Source organism: Colletotrichum destructivum, chromosome 3 (genome assembly GCF_034447905.1).
Source record: "Colletotrichum destructivum chromosome 3, complete sequence".
NCBI classification, from domain to species: domain Eukaryota; kingdom Fungi; phylum Ascomycota; class Sordariomycetes; order Glomerellales; family Glomerellaceae; genus Colletotrichum; species Colletotrichum destructivum.
In genome coordinates, this window is record NC_085898.1 from 308,584 (window position 1) to 326,683 (window position 18,100).

Consider the following 18,100-nt stretch of genomic DNA (forward strand, 5'->3'; position numbering starts at 1 on the left):
AAGAACTTACGAGATAATACTGGCGATACCAGACACACCAAAGAAGATCTGACAGTTACTGCTTCCCTTTCCAGCACCCGAAGTACACTGCTTGATGTTTGTTGCCATCCCAAGGATCATTACCATGGTCCAAAGGATCGTTTCCATTGCGTTGATGATGCAGTATGATTTGGGACTTCCCCAGCGGTGATATCTGTCGACATTCTGGGTTGCAACTTGGTAGGCACCAAGAATCAGCGACAACAATGACTACTCGTTAGTAATGACAACGAGGTTAGTATAGTTACTGCTCGAAGCAATGTCATTTCAAGCTTCATCTAACCTACCATGACTAGCGCTAGGACATCAAATGCCGTCGTCTTTCTGCTAATTCTTACAGCGATAAGAATGAAGACTACAGTGGTGACTAAGTTTTGCGTCGCCTGCAGCGGTCTCTTGTATTGCGCTTTAATAAGCTGCATCTTTGAGTTTGTGGAAATGTAAAAAAGATTGTTTTTGTAAACCTGTAAGCAGATTGTTGAATGAGAAGAAAGTTTTCAAAAGAACAGAGAGAAGAAGTTGAAGGCGTGCCGTATTCTTTTCTAAGTATCGTAGTCTACAGCGGCGCAGTTTGTGACGTCTACGAACTAGCATACGTTCTAGTGACTAACTGCCTTTATATGTTTAATAGACACAAGTCTCCTTCCGATACCAGACTGCTTCCAGCTTGGAAACGGGGACGTCATCGTGCAATGCGATGTCTCACTGGTGCATCAGGCGAACTTCCGAAGTCTCCGAAATACAGTTGCGGATTCTTAAAGTGCGACTTGATGTGGTGCTGCTCAGCACTTCGCCTCAAATTTGCGCAATATTTGTTAGTTGCTCAGCCACGCAATAGCTGCCTGTAGCTGAGAAAGAGAGGGAGAAAGAGAGAGCGAAAGAGGAGATGAATCTACATGGGGAGTTCATGGAATCTCCGCTCTATCATGGCAAGCCCTTGGCTTGGCTTTGGCAGAGCTATGAAATGTCCATAGCGAAGTATCCAAAACATGTAGATGTTCTCACTGTCTTGTCTGGGTTCGATTAAATGGCGGCCGAGCTTGACCCACTACCTTTTCACTTGGTGTGTGGCCTAGCGTCCGTATTTCGCATTCGCTCCCAAGCGAGCGAATGATTCTCAGGCATGGTCAAGGATTCCTACATCGATTGCTGTTCCAAAAGGCGGAAGTTGCTCACTAATCTTTTGTGTATAGTACCCGTAGATGGTAAGGGAAAATGCCTAGCATTGCGTGCCACGCATGACTCCTCGGGAAATCCACACGTTTGCGAATACGGCGCAATACGAAGAAAGTGCAGCCAAAACAAGGCACATGCACTTCGAGGTTAACGAGCAACGACATGTCCGTTAATCTGCGCAGAGACTGGCAGTCGAACCAGGCTATGTTGGGTATTTCCCATTGACTAAAACTCTGTGGATAACATCTGCCTGGCTTGCGAGAGCGAGAGCCCCGACAACTTGCGGGCCCGCTGACTCCTGCACTATCTTGTAACTTGTCTCGTATCAATCTGTGTCGGACTACAATAGTTTGACACTTATGTATAAATGTCCAAACATGTCTCCTTAGTTGCCGTTGTGTGTCACGGCTCTCATAACCTTTTGTCTACGCTTGCAAAACCATTTCTCGTATCGAATATAAGATGAACCGCACACTCTACGACAGGGCTCTAGACGAAATGTCCTCAAGACTCCCGATTCTGTCATCTAGTCTGATCTTTCTCCTAGCTGCGTTGCTGGCACAAGCCTTTTTCAAGGCCGATCCACTGGCACATATTCCTATTGTCGGCAAAGGAGGCAAAGAGGCAAGGAGGAAGCAATATGTATCTGGCGGTGCGTGGGAGTTGTACGAAGAAGGATACAGAAAGGCAAGCTTTGAGTCTTCTTCCCATACCGTTTTATCTCACAGCTGACTTTTTATTAGTTCAAAGACGGCATTTTTCGTCTAGCTACTGCCTGCAGTCCGTAAAAACTGTATTCTTTGTAAAGTCAAGACGCTGATCAATAGCAGGGTCCGAAAGTATTGTCGTTGCTCCTAAATATATGCCGGAGCTGAGGCGGCTACCAGACGACATTCTTAGCTTCACAGAAGCTTCCAATGAAGTGAGTTTGCCATCCTAAGCCTGCTTTTCAGAGGATTTGATCTCCAACTTTGGTAGTCCCTCCAATCTGAGTACACGCATATGAATTCCGACGCCCCGGGGCTTCCGCAAATCGTCAAGTCTATGCTCACACCTGCACTCGGTAAGCTGACTAACCAAATTTAACCAAATTTTGACTCCGAAGTTTCTAACCAAGTTTGGCAGTGAGACTGAACCCTATTATCTCAACTGAAGTCGCCGGGACAATGGCATCGGAGCTTCCACAGTCAGGCGAGTGGAAAGAGGTTGACATCAACCAGAAGCTGTTACGCATCGTGGCTATTGTGTCTGGCAGAATCTTTGTGGGCCCCGAGCTCTGTCGCAACGAGACATACATTGATTCTGCCATCAATTACACCATAGACGTCATGGTCGCCGTTTACATGATCGGGCTCGTGCCTGTATGGCTCCGTCCTTTTCTCGCGCCCCGTCTCCCGTTCGTCAGGAAAGTGGAAAAGCGGATCCAAGAAGCCGATGACTTTCTGCGCCCAGTGGTCAAGGAGCGAAGAACAGCTATGCAAGACCCTAGCTTTTCATCACCTGACGATATGTTACAGTGGATCATCAACTCCGAAATCAAACGGGGAAATGATGACGACAAGGCTATTGCGAAGTTGCAGCTGAGCGTGAGTATGGCCGCTATTCATACGACAACTCTCACCACCCTCAATGCGTTAGTAGCTGCCCATTATCTTGCTTTAGGAGTTCCCCTGCTGACGTCAATAGTCTCTACACCCTTGCTGCTATGCCGCACTTAGTGCCTGAGCTTAGAGACGAGATACGTCAGGCTCTGAAGGACAACGGTGGGGAGTTTGGCAGTCCTGCTTTACAGAGCATGAAGAAGCTGGATAGTTTCCTCAAAGAAACCATGCGATGTTTTCCACTCAGTGCTGGTATGCTTAGCGAGATTTAGGCGGGTTAATGGGCTCTTCTGACTGACATTGACCCAGTCTCGTTCCAACGTAAGGTTCTGAAGCCCTTCACACTCTCAAATGGCCAAACCATCCCTGCCGGGGTCATTGTTGAGGTTCCGGCAGGAAGTATCGCAGCTGATGGTGCCATCTTCGACAACCCCGGCGAGTTCGATCACTTGCGCTTTTACAATATGCGACAATCCAAAGGCAGCCACGCCACTGGATCGGCGAAGGCAGAGGTCGTTGCTAACAGCCAGTTCGTCAGTGTCAGCGAGTCAAGCCTGACATTTGGGTACGGCCGGCACGCCTGCCCTGGGAGATTCTTTGCTGCCAACGAAATCAAGATGATTATGGCAAACATCCTGCTTCACTATGAGATCAAAAACCCCGATGGCGTGACGGAAAGACACAAGAATGTCCGGACTGGGTCACAGGTTCGTAGTTACCAAAGCCTCGCGATCTTGATGGTATGCTGACGATAATTTTAGTTGAGCCCCGATCATACCAAAAGGGTGATGATCAGGAAGATACAAGAAGACATCTGTTAGGCGACAGGGTGCAGGGTGCCGTTGATTGTGACAATCTTACGCATGATGCTTGAGCTGAGAAACGCCTAGCTAGGTGTCAAGGCTGAGCACTTTGCTCTTGAGGATCGTTTGTCCGCCGAAGTCAGTTAAAGTAGCGTTTGAAGTTAGACAGCTCAACTTAGCATTTGCCAGGTTTGTGATATAGAAACAAGGGCGTCAATTCAGAAGGTGTTAGAATGAAAGATTTCATACTACAAGCGATTTCGGAGTGATTAAAAAAGATTTACTAATGAATCGTCCTGTTATGTGGTGCCTTTAAAGGTTGAGCAAAGAGCCTAGCTAGACTATAAGGGGATGAAATGCATCATAGGCGGCTCTCAAGCCATCAAGGGCTCAAGGATAGATCCCCTGTAGGTGTTCCTCTGTTGAATGCCTTACGCTCCAAAATCTTCCAATCCTCTTCACCATCGACAACGACCTTGACAAGCTTGTCCTGATAATAACCCGAAATTGTTGCACTCTTGCCTTCGTCCTTTCCTGTACCTGAAAGAACAGTGGTAACATAGCTTGTGGCTTCCGCCGTCGTCTCGCCCGTAATCTCGATGAGTTGCGTGGTTATACCGTGGTGTGTTTGGAACGGCCCAACCATGGCTTGGACTGTCGATTTGATTGCTGATATTCCGCTCAGGGTACCGATAGGTGCTTGAAAAGTGATTTTGGCATCGTCTAGAAAAGCTTTTGAGAAGGTGTCCCAGTTTTCGAAATCTACACCTATAGCGTAGCGTGCAAGAGTATTGCGAATAAGTTCGTGGTCCGACGTAGCCATACTGGAAATGCAATGGTGGTATGTGGTAATGAAGGTTTGTTGCAAGCGTAGGAAGGAATCAATCGATTCTGGAAGTTGTTCTTATAAACAGGTTGCTCGTGAGACCCGTAGGTAGGATGAAAGGGGTGCAGCGCATTTATGAGAAGAGGCAATTCGGATACGGAGTGTGATTCAACCCGTCCGCTGCACCCCGAGAAATATAGCGCCGGGCAAATAACAGACCGAACAAGAACGTGAAACAGCTAAGGTCCCAAATTACAAAGCAAATAACGGCATGCCGCCCATATAAACAGAGTAACTTTGTAGGGCAATCAATTAAGCCTCAGCCGTGCATTGCGCACTATCAGTGCCCCCAGATGTGGAGCTGATGCACCCCCACAATGCTTCAAGGTTTCTTCAATCGCCTGGGTCACTCGTCCGTGTAAGCATGTAACAGCCAAGTAATAACAAGATTCAGATCTTGGTTTGCTTGTTGAAGAATTTCGTAATCATGCACTTAGACAATATCTCAAAGGCAAGAAGTGGTAACGTTATTGTGTTGCTGGTCCAAACCGATGGTGGTGCCGTGGTCTGCCCTAGTATAAGAGAGCATAAAGTAAACCCTGAGAACTAAGATCAAAAAGATGGTATAGCTGTCAAACTCAATCTTCCACAAACCATCACATCACAAATTATCTCCCAGTTGCCACTCATTTCCGTCGTTATGGAGCTCACGGCCTACCGCAGCTTGAAAACCTCTTTCGACTCTGGTGTCCTTGTAGTCACCTTCCATAATCCAGACTCTCCCGAGTACAATTTCTGGGGCCGAGCCACTCAGGAAGAGCTCAAAGACCTTGTCAAGAATCTCGATGCTGATGACGAAACCAAAGTCGTCATTTTCAAGAGCGACGCTCCAAAGTTCTTTGTCGCCCATCTCGATGTCACGATCCTCGACGGGTCTGATCGTGAGTGCCGACTTGCTGTCTTATTCAGCACTCCGTCTTTTTTATTGACCGAACTCCAGCCATCTTCATAGAGGAATTTGCAGCCCTCCTGCACAGCATCACGACCCTTCGCCAGGTGACAATTGGTGCCGTAGAAGGCAGGGCACGAGGGGCAGGGTCCGAGTTTCTGGCGTCATTGGACATGCGATTCGCAACCAGGTCTCCGGACACCCTCATTGCGCACCAGGAAATCTGCAGTGGTCTGATCCCAGGCGGTGGTGCAAGCCAGTTTCTCACCCACCTGGTCGGTAGAGCACGCGCTTTGGAGTATATCTTGACTGGCAAGGACATCAATGCAGCAGATGCCGAAAGAATTGGTTGGATCAACAAGTCGTTCGTAAATTCGGAAGAGATGTACGCCTACATCTCCCAACAGACTTCTCGGCTCCGCCTGTTCCCCCTGACTGCCTTGCACGAGATCAAGAAGGCCGTCAACCGCCATTCGGTCCCGAGCTGCGAGGATATCGTCTCCGAGGGCACTGCGTTTCGTAGGCAGTACAAGGACCCCCAAACGCAGGCGGTATTGACCAAGACTTGGGAAGTACTGGCCTCAATTCCGCAAATGGAGGCAGAGCTGGACCTACCCAGCCTTGCCCCTCAGTTTTATGAGTAAAGGCGGGTGAGCAACGGCAATTGGTGAAGTTTGGCAATCTTATCACGAGGGATGCTGGTCAACGAGTTGCTTTAGTCGGAAATAGAAACAGATGTAGCAGCTGCGCTTTGAAAGGTCGTTCACCAACTTCGAAGAGTTTTTCGCCAGGCACCGGGTTCCACAACAACATTCAATGCTTTGGATGCTTTGCTTAGCTGCTCAAGTGCCTCAGAGTTTCGACTTGAGTCTTATATTGCAGCTGGTTATTCTTCTAGATTTGGAAATCAAGTAACCCGTTCATGTTAGTGCCATCGTCGTCTTTTATCTTAGAGAACTTCAATACAGCAGCCTGTCATAAGTCACTTGTTATATCTACTGCTACTGACTCCCGGCATGTGTAGTACTCATAATTCATCGCATATAATTATTATTCGTCATAAAGAATCAGTGTAACAAAGATGGCTCGCCCTTTACCTCCATCCCAGACCACTAAACTTGATTTCTATGTGTATTAATCGCAACACAGCATAACTCAGAGCAAAAGCCAACGCAGGATTCTTGGAGCGAGCTGGGGGCAGAGCGGTTGTTACAAGACAGTCTGGTCGTCTAAATTGCGTCGGGTTGTTCTCTGCAAAGCTAAATGATTGAACCCTTCAATACTATTACATAAGAAGGCAGAAAATCAAATGAAACAGAAAGCTATGTGAGACTCAAACGCGTTGTAATTCTACCCTATTTCAGACAGATGTGTTTTATTGTTCCATGAACTTTGAAACATGACATCTATAACAAACGAAAATCTAGATGCATCGGCCGATAGAAATGAAGCAGAGTGTATATTAAGTGAGTTCTAAGACATCGTTTACTCTCGAAAACAGTTAGACCGTGATAATGACCTTGCCAACATGCTTTCCAGCGCCAAGATAGTCGTACGCCTTCTGTGCTTCCTTGAAGGCAAAAACCTTGTCAACGAGGGCGCTCAGCTTGATATCCTTCTGTCCAATGAACTCGTTGAGCTTTCGATGGTCCTCAGTGGTCCCAACAGCAACGCCCCTACAGACCGCCATTGTCAGTATTGAATGTAACACACCACATACTAGACGGAATGTCTGAAAACTTACTGGATAGTGCCACGCTTGAACATCAGGTTCAGAAGGGTGCCTGCCTTCAGCTTCTCGCCCATTCCCCCGAGAGCGCCGACCAGGGAGATCACGCCCCTTTCAGCAAGTGACTCAACGCAGGAGGGAATGGACGACTCCCCGACAGTGTTGATAACGAGGTTTACCCCCTTGCCATCAGTAAGTCTCTTAACCTCTTGAGCAATATCGGCGTGTTGCTTGTAGTTGATGCCTTTGATCAAGGGGCTAATTTTCGTGTAGGAAGCAAGCTTCTCATCCGAAGAGGAGGTTACAATGACATGGACACCTGCAGCCACTAGGAGGTGCATTGCAAAGGAACTGACTCCTCCGGTTCCTATTTGCAGAATCGAATGAGTATGAAGATACCAAAGTAGATAGAAAAACGCAGACTGAGCTTACCCTCGAGTAGAACAGTGCTGTTGTCGGTAAATCCTCGCAGTTGGTTGACAGCGTTGAATGCAGTAACACCGGCGCAAGGAATGGTAGCAGCCTGTTTATTTGTTAGTTTGTTACTCAGAGAGGACTCCAGACACTTTTGGTGTCCAAAAGTTGTTGCAAGGCATTTGTAAGATAAAAGACGTTGTAACACACCTCCTCCCAGGACAGTTGTGCAGGCAGATGAACCAAGGTTCTGTCCTCAAACACGCCGTACTCGGTCAGGACACCGAGAGCGCCCCCACCCAGTCCCACCGGCGGGGCGATGTCATCATCGGTGAAGCGGTTGTTGAAAAAGCTGGGAGACACGCGGTCACCAATCTTGAAGTCCTTGACGCCGGAGCCAATGCCGGCGACCTCTCCGGCAGCGTCAGACGCCGGGATGCCTTGGCTTAGGACTCCGTACGGATCAAGCCCGCGCTGCTGCATAACGTCGCGGAAATTGAGTGAGACTGCGTGAATCTTGACTAGGACATCGTGAGTGCCTAATTCTGACGGGATGGTCTCGGTGGTAGGGACCAAGGCGTAAGGTGCGGGCTCGGCAGAGCGACGCAGCGAGGTGTAGGTCTTGGGAAGAGACATGATTGAGCTTCTATGACTTTGAGAGTGTAATTTGTGCTTTTTGATGTGTTATGTGGTAAATCAAATTGCGACGGATAGCAATATGTGTCCCCGACTGGCAAGACAAAGAACTTATATAACTTTGACTAACTTACCGATTAGTGAAACACAGATTTGTGTGTATTAAGATGATTGATGATGGCTGGATGGATATTCACCGAAGCCTGTGTGTCTGAAGTTGCTACTGAGAATTTGTCATCTCTATGGGTTCCCTTGGCACACTTGACAGCCAAACTACACCAACGTTGGATACACTGCGTGTTGAGTATTGAGATGATTGATTTGCAACTGGTCATTTTGTCTGTATGTCTGAATAACGTTAATAACGTTATTTTAACCTACGTCGATGTGTAATAGGTGTGGGGCGCTATTGTGCGCTTGTCCGATGGAGTTCTCAATCTTCTGCAGCTCCGAAACCGAGACCGAGGATTCTTCTAGTATGGGACTCACTAACTCCGGCTTGTGCATTGTGGTTTGCTTTGTAATTTAGACTCCGAGTCAGCTACCATCTCGCAGTGCGGTCTGTAATTAGCCCGACTTCCTGTTCTACTTGTAACAGCCGTAATGAAAGGGTAACTAGAGATAGACTTATAGCTTTTGGTAACAATACAGTGCTTGGTAAGTAGTCTCGTTACCATCTGGTCTCCAAAGTTTCATTTCATACGTCGGCGGATTGTGTCTACAGGACTGGATGCATTTCGTTTGCCTGTTTAAAACGATGCAAAAGCTTGGGTGCTCGGGACGCCACAACAAAAACTTTGAAATTCTTTCTGAAGGAAAAGGAAACATGATATCCGTACATTCCATGAAAAAAGAAAAATCGCATGGAGCGCTCTAAGAAACAATTGCTAGCATGGATCGGGATGCAGCTGGAATCCACCTAAGGATCCATGATGATGATGATGATGTATTTAACGTCCAGAGTAAAAGGGACGTGCCGGGCGGTACCGACATGGTCTATCCTAATCTAAACTATTTTACAGGCTGCCGTCTTCACCTAACGTTCCTGGTCAATGACTCGGGCAGATTTCGGAAAAGAAATTGGTCGCCTCCATCCATTCGCACAGAAGAGAAGCTCCCTGCGTAGTACCTAGCAGAAAATCTATGCTTGCCTTCGCCATACGTCGGCGGAGATGCCGCGGGGTGGCCTTACGGCCACGCTTGCAGAAGTAGAAGTGTACTGGGGTTTTGCGTCTTCCGCAACTGCAGTGAAGTAGTGCGTCTTGGTGGGCAAATCTCTCGTGGTACGCTGCAAAGTCTCCATGATGCGATCTTGCCGCATATAGCCTTCCTAGCAGATGCCGAGGAAGGCGAAGTTCGGGGGGCTTGGGATGAGGACTTATCCCAAGGTCGGCATACTGCCGAGGGCAGATTGACGGCCATCTCCTAGCGAAAGCCTGCAGATCGGCTGCTCTGGACTCCCGCTTCAGGTGCGCCAATGTAGGCTGTGGCTGTGATTCTGGGGTTTGTCTGCAGGCCTCCTTGGCAAGAGCGTCTGCTTCCTCGTTTCCAGCTATTCCCGTGTGTCCAGGGCACCACCAAATGTATACCCTGCCAGGCATCGTCCAGCTTGTCCGTCCTCTCTGTGCCCAAGAGGCGGAGAGCTCACTAAAGGCCCTAAACCTAGCCTGGCTGCTTCCTGGGCTCCGGGTGACGAGTCTGGCTGCGACTGCGAGGTTATCGAGGCAGATGTGAACATTGTCTGCCATCCGCGCCGTGGGAGACCTCATGGCTTCCAGTAGGCCCCGGAAAGCGGCTTGCGCTTCTGCGTCAAAGACCTCCGTCTGGTGGCCGAGCGGCTCTGATCCTCGGAAGATCTGCCGTGTGGCCTGGTACCCAACCCAGCCTGCTCCGGCGGCGGTTCTGCTACCGTCCACCATTAGGGAACCGTCAGTATAGACAACAATGTCCCGCTTTGAGAATGTTCCCAGTCTACCTGTAAAGGCGGTGGCCAGTTCATCCTTGGTCTTCCTTGGTTCATAGCCGACCATGCTCAGGGCTGTGTGCCAGTCGGCTGAGCGCTCCCAAGGCGGTAGCTCTAGCGGGTCGATGTATTCGGCATTTCTCTCGATAAGGCTTGCCATTCGCCGCAGTCTTGAGTCCGGTCCGGGCCTGTCTCCGAGCCTCGTTCGGAGGGGGTGTCGATCGTCAAGGCGATGGATCCTTACAGAGGCTTTATGGAGCTTCGCATCTAGCATCACCTCTGCTGGGGGCAGGGCAGCTTCACGCTGTAGGATCAGTACAGGCGTCGTTCTATACACAGGAAGTGCAGCTCGAATAGCCTTGGCCTGCGTAATATCAAGTTGGTTGAGTAGGCCGTTGACCCCGTTCGAGGCGATGTGCCCATTCTTGATCCGATTCCTGCCCGGCCACCATGCCTCTGATGCATAGTACTGAATGGGCAATACGCAGGAGGCAATAGCACGGCGCAGCAGGTGTGCCGGCGCGCCCCAGGCGGTGTTCCCTAGTCCCCGTAGTCCGTTGACCACTTGGCATGCTTTGGCGCAGTGGCCTTTCACATGGTTCTTGAAAGTGAGTCTCCGGTCGAAGTGGACCCCAAGCCACCGTAGTGAGGCCCCTTGATTGACGGCCTGAACTGTGTGCTGTCTCCCGTCCAACAGTCTGACGGTTATTGGCGGGTTTGTATTTTTTGGTCTCTTGGTGAAGTGGATGAGCTCGGATTTATCGGTGTCGAAAGTGATGCCCTCTAACGCCCCCCATTCTTGGGCTTCTTCCCATTCTTTCGCTAGCAGAGCACAATTGTCCTCTAGTGAGGTTGAGCTTGCCATGATGGCAATGTCGTCGGCGTAGCCAAATCGAGACCGCTTCCTGCCTGGATGAACAGTGCCCAGCTTGAATAAGGGTTCGATGTAAAGCATGAAGAGGATGGGGGACACGGGCGAGCCCTGTGGTAGCCCACACTCAAGGTCGAAGACGTCCCCCATCTCTCCGTCTAGTCTTATTCTTGCTCTTCTCCCGAGGACGAAACTCGAGACCCACCGCACGAGGTTCTCCGGCCATCCTTGGCATCGGAGGCGTCGGATCAGCCTCCCTGGCAGCACAGCGTCGAAGGCCCCTCTGATGTCGAGCGTAAGCATAGAGGTGACAAGACCTCTTTGCCAGGCACACTCGATATCGTGGATGGCCGCGGCGATGAGGTCGCTACACGAGCGGAGGGGGAGGGCCCCGAACTGTTGGTCGTGCAGTACCCGGAACTTGACTGTGATCCAGGCAAGCCTTCTTGCGACAAGTCTCTCCAAGCCTTTTCCGAGCACAGACAACAGCGCGATTGGTCTATATGAGCGCGGGAGCGCCCTGTCTCTCTTGCCCGGTTTAGGCAGGATGACTAGGATAGCTTCTTTGAAACAGGTGGGATGCCAGCCCTCGCATACGCATCCGCTGTAGAGCCGGAAGACGATATCCTCGATAACGGGCCACGCTGTCTTGAGGACGGCCGTTGTGATTCCGTCGGACCCGGGGGTGGTGCTTCTCGCAGAGAAGATTGACGTTTGTACCTCGTCTTTTGTAACATGCGGGAAAGGAAGATTGGCTTCCAGGCGAGGTCCTGGGCTCTCTGCTGGTATGTCCGTGGAGATAGCAGCATTTCTGAGGAGGACGCGGGCGAACAGATCCCGCTTCTCCTTCGGCTGTGAGATGAGCGCGGTTGGATTGCTCCCATCCCGGAGTGGAGGGGTCTGGAAGGATCCCTTAGCCTTCTGCCACCCGACCATTTCAAACACGTCTTTGCCAGTGGAGGCTGCGGCGATCTTTCCTCTCCAGTACGTGTCCTTAGAGCGCCGCAGCTGATGGAGAAAGTCCTGTTTCAGAGCGTCCTCCTCGTTTCGCTCCCATTGACAATCTATTCCCAAGGCGCAGAGTCTTGCCACAGTTGCTCTCTTGGTCGTGTAGGCTCGGTGTTTTCGCCTGCAGTTCTCGTCCCAGTATGGTCTCCCAGGTCCTCTGCCAAGCGCACGCCTTGTAGAAGCCGTAAGCGCTTCTACAAGGCAATCTGTGAGCTGCTGTGCTAGCATGTCCAGAGCCTGTGGGTCTCTTGCGTTGCTTGCAGTATGGCGCATGGGATGTATATTTCGCTGAAGGATGTCGAGGAAGAGCTTCTCGTCCATCGTGTCAAGCCGGAACCTCCCCGGGGTTGGGTCGACCGGATCGGTTAGGGCCAAGGGGACCCGGGTCAGCAGGCTTTCGTGGTCTGACGTTGTGTGTAGGGACGTTTCTATGCTGGTGGATGCCCCGTGGAGGCTGCCGGACGCCCAGCATAGGTCTAACGTGTTGCCGTCCTTATGTGTGGCTTCACCTATCGGCGACAGGAGGACAAGGCCAACGGTTTCTGTCCATTCCACCAGGTCATCAGCGTCCGAGGAGCTGGTCGCCTCGGGTTGCCAGGTCCAATGATGGAGGTTGAAATCCCCCGCGACCAACACACGTTCCTGGTGTCCGGGTTGCCAGGCTGTTATGATATCCCTAATCGCTTGGCCTGGTCGCAGCGAGCCACAAGGGGCGTTGTACACGTTGATGACTGTGAGAACTTTCCGCTTTCCCGCCAGGAGTTGTAGGAAGAGCAGGTCTGTGGATGGGCTGGGCAGCGGGCGTGTTTGTACGCCCCGTAGTCCCGTTCCTCTGCGGAGGTAGGTGAGCACCCTGGGTCTGTCTTCAACCCAGTTGTCCACTGGGGTGAAAATCTCGAAACCCGGGTGGCATCTTGTGAGCCTTCTCTCTTCCGAGCGGATAGCGGGCTCTTGTAGTAGCAGTATGTCGACATGGGCCGCGTAGGCTAGATTCAGTGCCGTTTCGTGTGCGAGTGGTCGTCTGGCCACGTTCGCCTGCATGATCTGCAGGACTTTAGAGGGCCGCATTCTCCTGATGTCCCTCATTAGCTTGGTTGCAGTCCATCTCTTCTCCTCTTTCTCGGGATTGTTGATGCGACTGCTGGGTCGCAAATCTCCATGATCTCTCTCCCTCGGCTCGGATGGCCCGTAGCTGTGCCTTGTTCCTCCTCTGGACTACGCCCCTCACCACTTTTGGTCTGATAGGGCAAGTCACGTCAAAGGCGGCATGGGGCCCGTTACACGACGGACACTTAAAGGGGCAGTCACAGCCATCGTAACCCTCAGTGCCGCCGCAAGGTGCCCGGTGTTGTTCGGTCGTGTGGGAAGGAGAGCTGCACTTGAGGCATCTCTTCCTTCTGGTACACGTTCGTTCGTTGTGAAAGCCGCCGCAGCGGTGGCATTGGGGAGACCTCTTCTCCTTCGGAAACTGCAGGTTGACGAAAACGCTGGCCCCCATCAAACGGAGGCGCCTTGGTAGTTGCCTTACGGCTTCCGCCTTGAACCAGGCTGTCACCGTGCCTAGCCTTTCGGCTTCGTCTTTTCTGGAAAAGTATGCTTTTTCGGGCTTGAGTTTCGTCGTGGCCTGGATCTCTTCAAGGAGCTCCTCGGTCGTGATTTCCAGCTCAGTGTTGGTGAGCAGGCAGTGTCTGGTGTAAGGGACGTTTGCGATATAGGCCCGGATCCAGGTGTCGCGCTGCTCGACCGCCTGTGCCTGGAGAAGGGCAGCAATCTGTTCTCTGTTCTCTAGCAGGACTTTTGCCCCATCTGCTGACGATGGTAGGAGTGCTAATCCTGTCTTGACATGGTCGATCCCCTTGAGGGCTTCTCGGGCTTGGGGACTTAGCTTTTCACGAACGAACGCGTAGATGTCGTAGGCTCTCTCGTTGCGGAGCGGGCTTTCAGGTGGCAGACGTGCGAAGATGCGAAGGTCTTTTGAAGCCGCCCGGTTTGCGGCTTGTTTTGCTGGCGTTGGTTCATGCAGTTTTCTGGTAAGCGGCTGGCTCGCCACCATCGCGTAGGACCGAACTTGGGGCGGCTGGTTCTGGGCTGTGTGTAAGGGATGCCCTTGGAAACTCAGGGCGGATTCGCTGGGTCCTGTGCTAGCAGCATGCATGGACCTTGCTAGACCGCGTTGGTGCCGGTCTGAACGCTGCTTCTCTTCCTGAAGCTCTTTCTCCAAGGATTCGATCTTCATCAAACAGTCTTTCAGGAACTGTGCCCTTTCGGCGTCCCGTCGTAGGAGATCCTGGACGAGGTTTGAGAGCTTGTTGATCTCGTCTTTAAGCTCCGCATTGTCTTGGTAGCTGACTTGCTCAACCACTCTGACCTTTGCGGTCGGTTTCCGGACACGTCCAGACCGTCGAGATGTACTGGCGTCCCCGTGAACGGTAATCGATGGCCCTGCGTCTAGAGAGACGGCCATGATGGTGAAATTCAGCTCGCGTGGGCTGATGGTGAGAAATGATAGTGCGGTGGGCCGGAGCCCTCTATGATCTTAACAGCTACTAACAGTGGATACCTTGTGAGGAGAAAGTTCTCTGACAATAAGCTCAAAGTACGAAGTGACCTAAGGATCCAGAGATGAGTAAGCAGCTAGCGATGCGTGTTGTGGGCAAAAATGTCACATGACCCGGTCTCAGAACTCCGCTGCTCTTAACGAGTCGGAGCATCCTGGCGCGTCTGGCCAACGCCAACCAATGATTTCCCAATTGGGACATCACCATCACTCTTGTCCTTCGTGCATCTCCTCTCCCCAATCCCCAATCCCTCACGTATACATACGCATTACCCGGGACAACCAGATACGAATATCAGAGACCACACGCAATGGACGATGACTTCGGTTTTGATTCGGCCGATGAGGCCGACCTACTCGCAGCCGTCGATGGCGTCAATCCTGCTGCGAAGCGAAGGAATGAGGACCTGAGCGACCAGCAAGAGCCCACATTGAAACGTCAAAGGGCGTCTGACAATACCAATGTAGCAGAACGAGTCTTGAAAGAGCGATTTGGACTGAAAAGCTTTCGGCTGGAACAGAAAGCAGCCATCAACCGACTTCTCGATGGCGACAGCGCCGTTGTCGTCTTCCCCACAGGTGGAGGCAAAAGCTTGTGCTACCAGGTTAGCTTCCGAAACCATTGTACTCTTCGGGTGAGATCCTCAAAACTGATGATTTTAGGAAGGTCCCTGCAGTCGCTATCAAGGAGCTGGATCGGGAGACGGGCGCCCGTAGCCCCGAGGATGGTGGTGTTTCCGTCGTCATCTCGCCCCTCATCGCCTTGATGAAGGACCAGGTCGATGCTCTACGCCGACGGGGAGTTGCCGCTGCAGTTCTCGATTCGACACAGAGTCGAGAAGAGTTTGTTGACATCCACAGCAAGCTTGCAAACGGCAAGCTGGATCTTCTTTACTGTGCACCGGAGCGGCTTAACAATGAGGGCTTCCTTGCATCCCTGCAATCCATCCGGGGCGGCATCCGCTTATTGGCCATTGACGAGGCGCATTGCATTTCAGAGGTACGAGCTTCTGGCAACCCCTCGTTCACGGTGTGGCAATTGTGCTGAAAACGTTACTTCGCAGTGGGGTCATTCATTTCGCCCAGACTACCTCAAGAGTAAGTGTATCCAAATGCAGTTCGTTCCCGTCTCTTTTCTCCGGTAGATCTGACTCATGTTTAAGTCGCCCGGTTCGCGAAAGAAGCCAACGTCGAGAGGGTCGTGTGCCTCACAGCGACCGCCACCGCCACCGTCGCTCAAGACATCCGAGCAACATTCAACGTTCCTCCCGAAGGCCTCTTTGTCACCAGCATGTACCGTCCAAAGTATGTCATTCGGCTCATGATCATTACGAGGTTTTGAATTTCACGCTGATTTTTCCAGCCTCCGGCTTATGGTTGAGGCTATAAGTCCTGACGATAATCAAGTCGAGATATGCTCTGGTTTCTTACAGGAACACCCTGGACCTGCCATCATATACGTCACGACCCATGCTGTATGTCCCATCGCCGCGAAGTCAATACACCGCTAACTTATGACAATTTTTAGGCTGCTGAGAAACTTGCTGGCGACCTGGTAAAAAAGAAATTCAACGCACGACCTTATCACGCAGGGCTTGACAAGGACATCCGGTCTGATATCCAAGACAAATTCCTGCGGAGCGACAATATGATTGTGTGTTGTACCTCACCATACATGGAAAAGCCATACTGACCTGCTGATCTGCAACTAGATTGTGGGCACAATTGCCTTCGGCATGGGTATCGACAAGGAAAATGTGCGAACCATCATTCACTTCGATCTACCCAGTAGTATCGAGGCTTACAGCCAACAAATCGGAAGGGCCGGGCGTGACGGCAAGCCAAGCACATGTTTGCTCTACCTTTCCAACAAGGACTTCTTTCTCAGGAACATCATGATTCATGGAGAGAGACCTTCAAGACTCGCTTTGCGGGCGCTCTTCGACGAGATTTGTAGCGCCGAGAACTGTGAGATGAGGCCGGGAGAGACCTTCTCTGTGGCTTTAACCTCCCAGTCAAAACGTGTGGATATCAGAGTATGTGTCTTTCTCTTTAATCTACTCTGATCATGCTAACCTTGAACAGGAAACTCAACTGTCCATCATCTATGCTTATCTCGAGCTGAAGTTTGGTCTCCTCCGGGCCAGTACCCCGCAGTATTCCGAGTACAAGTACCAAGTGCTGCAAGGCCAGGCATTAGCTGCTGATTCATCACCAGCAGCTAAGTACATACAGAGGCAATCCAAGAAAGCCCAGCTGTGGACTTATATAGACGTCGACGCTCCCACGGGTAGTGGTGGCGTAGACCGGGCTGACATTACTCGAAAGCTGGACTCGTGGGCCGAGTCCGGCATCATCAAGCTCGACAAGAAGGGTGTCCAGAAAGTGTTCCGCATTACCAAGGCTTTTCCCAAGAGCCGAGAGGAAACGGATAGAATCATCGACAACATTGATACAGAGATCGTAAAGAAGGAGAAGCAAGACTTGCAGCGGGTGCAGGATCTTGTTGACCTCCTAACGGGTACCAAGTGTCTCACTCGTAGCCTTGCGGCCTACTTCGCTGACACCACCCACGCATCGGCCAAGGAGTGTGGTCACTGCACTTGGTGCGAGACTCACAAGCAGGTTAGACTGCCAGACTTCGTACCTCAGCCCCTGGACGAGAAGTTGATGAAGGAAATCCTCACTGTCTGCAAAACAGCGTGTGCAAGGGAGGCGGGCAAAGCCGACGATCTCACTGCAACCGCCGCGAAGGCCAAGTCGCCAGATAAGGCCAAGACTGCAACCGCGCAGGCAAGACAGGCTCTTGCCAATAGCACGGCGAAGGAGGATGCCCGTTTCATGGCATGTGTGGCCTTCGGCATCAAAACACCTCGTGTCGGCAGCATGGGTCTTCACAACAACAAGGCTGCGTTTGAGACGATGAGCAATTGCAACTTCGTTGTGAGTATTTAAGAGCTATGAAGCTTGGAACAGCGGAAATACTAACGGGTCATAGGAGCTTGTGGACGCATTTGAAAAGATGATGAAATAGTGAGCGCGTAGGTCTGGTCGACGAAACAGATTCTGGGGCCGGTTGATGAATGGCACAGGAGGGCCTCCTGTAGCAAAGTAGATTGAGCGATTTTACTGGCTGTAAGAGTACGGTGCAACTGGACAGAAAAGATGGTTACATATGAACAAAAAAAACTTCGAATGAGGCTTGCACGCGTGTAAATTCACTTGAGTGACACAAGGATTGAACAATCGCTTTGAAGATGCAGCACCCTTTATAGATCACACTTCACTCTTGCATCAATACCAAATAACATCTCATTGTGCCTGTCGAATTCCCGGATATTCAGCAAGCAGCAATCCTAGCATTTCTACACTGCAGGTCTTTCCCAGCTCAGTCATATCCGCGCAGCAAGCCGATCCAATGGTGCGTGGGAGACCATTTTATCCTGGGGAACTGACTTTGTTTGGAAGGTTTTCTACACATAACGTCTCTGGCTGCTCTCGTTACGTCAGTGCATGTTTCGGACTCAT

General features: G+C 51.1%; 6 protein-coding genes across 6 annotated transcripts; 3 read left to right on the forward strand and 3 right to left on the reverse strand.

Annotated features, from left to right (window-relative positions):
• Window positions 1-6: 6 nt before the first annotated feature.
• CDEST_04158 (uncharacterized protein) lies at window positions 7-461 on the reverse strand (the record flags this gene model as incomplete). The annotated part of the gene is made up of 2 exons (XM_062920317.1): window positions 7-249; window positions 327-461. The coding sequence occupies 2 exons, from the start codon at window positions 459-461 to the stop codon at window positions 7-9; spliced, it is 378 nt and encodes a 125-aa protein (XP_062776368.1).
• Window positions 462-1,677: 1,216 nt separating this feature from the next.
• CDEST_04159 (Putative cytochrome P450) lies at window positions 1,678-3,565 on the forward strand (the record flags this gene model as incomplete). The annotated part of the gene is made up of 6 exons (XM_062920318.1): window positions 1,678-1,867; window positions 2,046-2,137; window positions 2,194-2,278; window positions 2,341-2,848; window positions 2,902-3,068; window positions 3,126-3,565. The coding sequence occupies 6 exons, from the start codon at window positions 1,678-1,680 to the stop codon at window positions 3,563-3,565; spliced, it is 1,482 nt and encodes a 493-aa protein (XP_062776369.1).
• A 265-nt stretch (window positions 3,566-3,830) lies between these two features.
• Window positions 3,831-4,558, reverse strand: CDEST_04160 (Putative NTF2-like domain superfamily, SnoaL-like domain-containing protein). Its single transcript, XM_062920319.1, has one exon. The coding sequence runs from the start codon at window positions 4,440-4,442 to the stop codon at window positions 4,002-4,004; it is 441 nt and encodes a 146-aa protein (XP_062776370.1). The 5' UTR covers window positions 4,443-4,558; the 3' UTR covers window positions 3,831-4,001.
• Window positions 4,559-5,145: 587 nt separating this feature from the next.
• On the forward strand, window positions 5,146-6,038 carry CDEST_04161 (Putative enoyl-CoA hydratase/isomerase, ClpP/crotonase-like domain superfamily; the record flags this gene model as incomplete). The annotated part of the gene is made up of 2 exons (XM_062920320.1): window positions 5,146-5,386; window positions 5,446-6,038. 2 exons carry the CDS (start codon window positions 5,146-5,148, stop codon window positions 6,036-6,038), a joined length of 834 nt encoding a protein of 277 aa, XP_062776371.1.
• Window positions 6,039-6,895: 857 nt separating this feature from the next.
• On the reverse strand, window positions 6,896-8,173 carry CDEST_04162 (Putative GroES-like superfamily, alcohol dehydrogenase-like, NAD(P)-binding domain superfamily; the record flags this gene model as incomplete). The annotated part of the gene is made up of 4 exons (XM_062920321.1): window positions 6,896-7,070; window positions 7,139-7,490; window positions 7,556-7,646; window positions 7,748-8,173. 4 exons carry the CDS (start codon window positions 8,171-8,173, stop codon window positions 6,896-6,898), a joined length of 1,044 nt encoding a protein of 347 aa, XP_062776372.1.
• Window positions 8,174-14,782: 6,609 nt separating this feature from the next.
• On the forward strand, window positions 14,783-17,841 carry CDEST_04163 (Putative helicase, P-loop containing nucleoside triphosphate hydrolase). The gene is made up of 9 exons (XM_062920322.1): window positions 14,783-15,177; window positions 15,240-15,572; window positions 15,637-15,670; window positions 15,736-15,877; window positions 15,936-16,047; window positions 16,101-16,226; window positions 16,285-16,608; window positions 16,658-17,515; window positions 17,571-17,841. The coding sequence occupies exons 1-9, from the start codon at window positions 14,884-14,886 to the stop codon at window positions 17,604-17,606; spliced, it is 2,259 nt and encodes a 752-aa protein (XP_062776373.1). The 5' UTR covers window positions 14,783-14,883; the 3' UTR covers window positions 17,607-17,841.
• The last annotated feature ends 259 nt before the right edge of the window (window positions 17,842-18,100 follow it).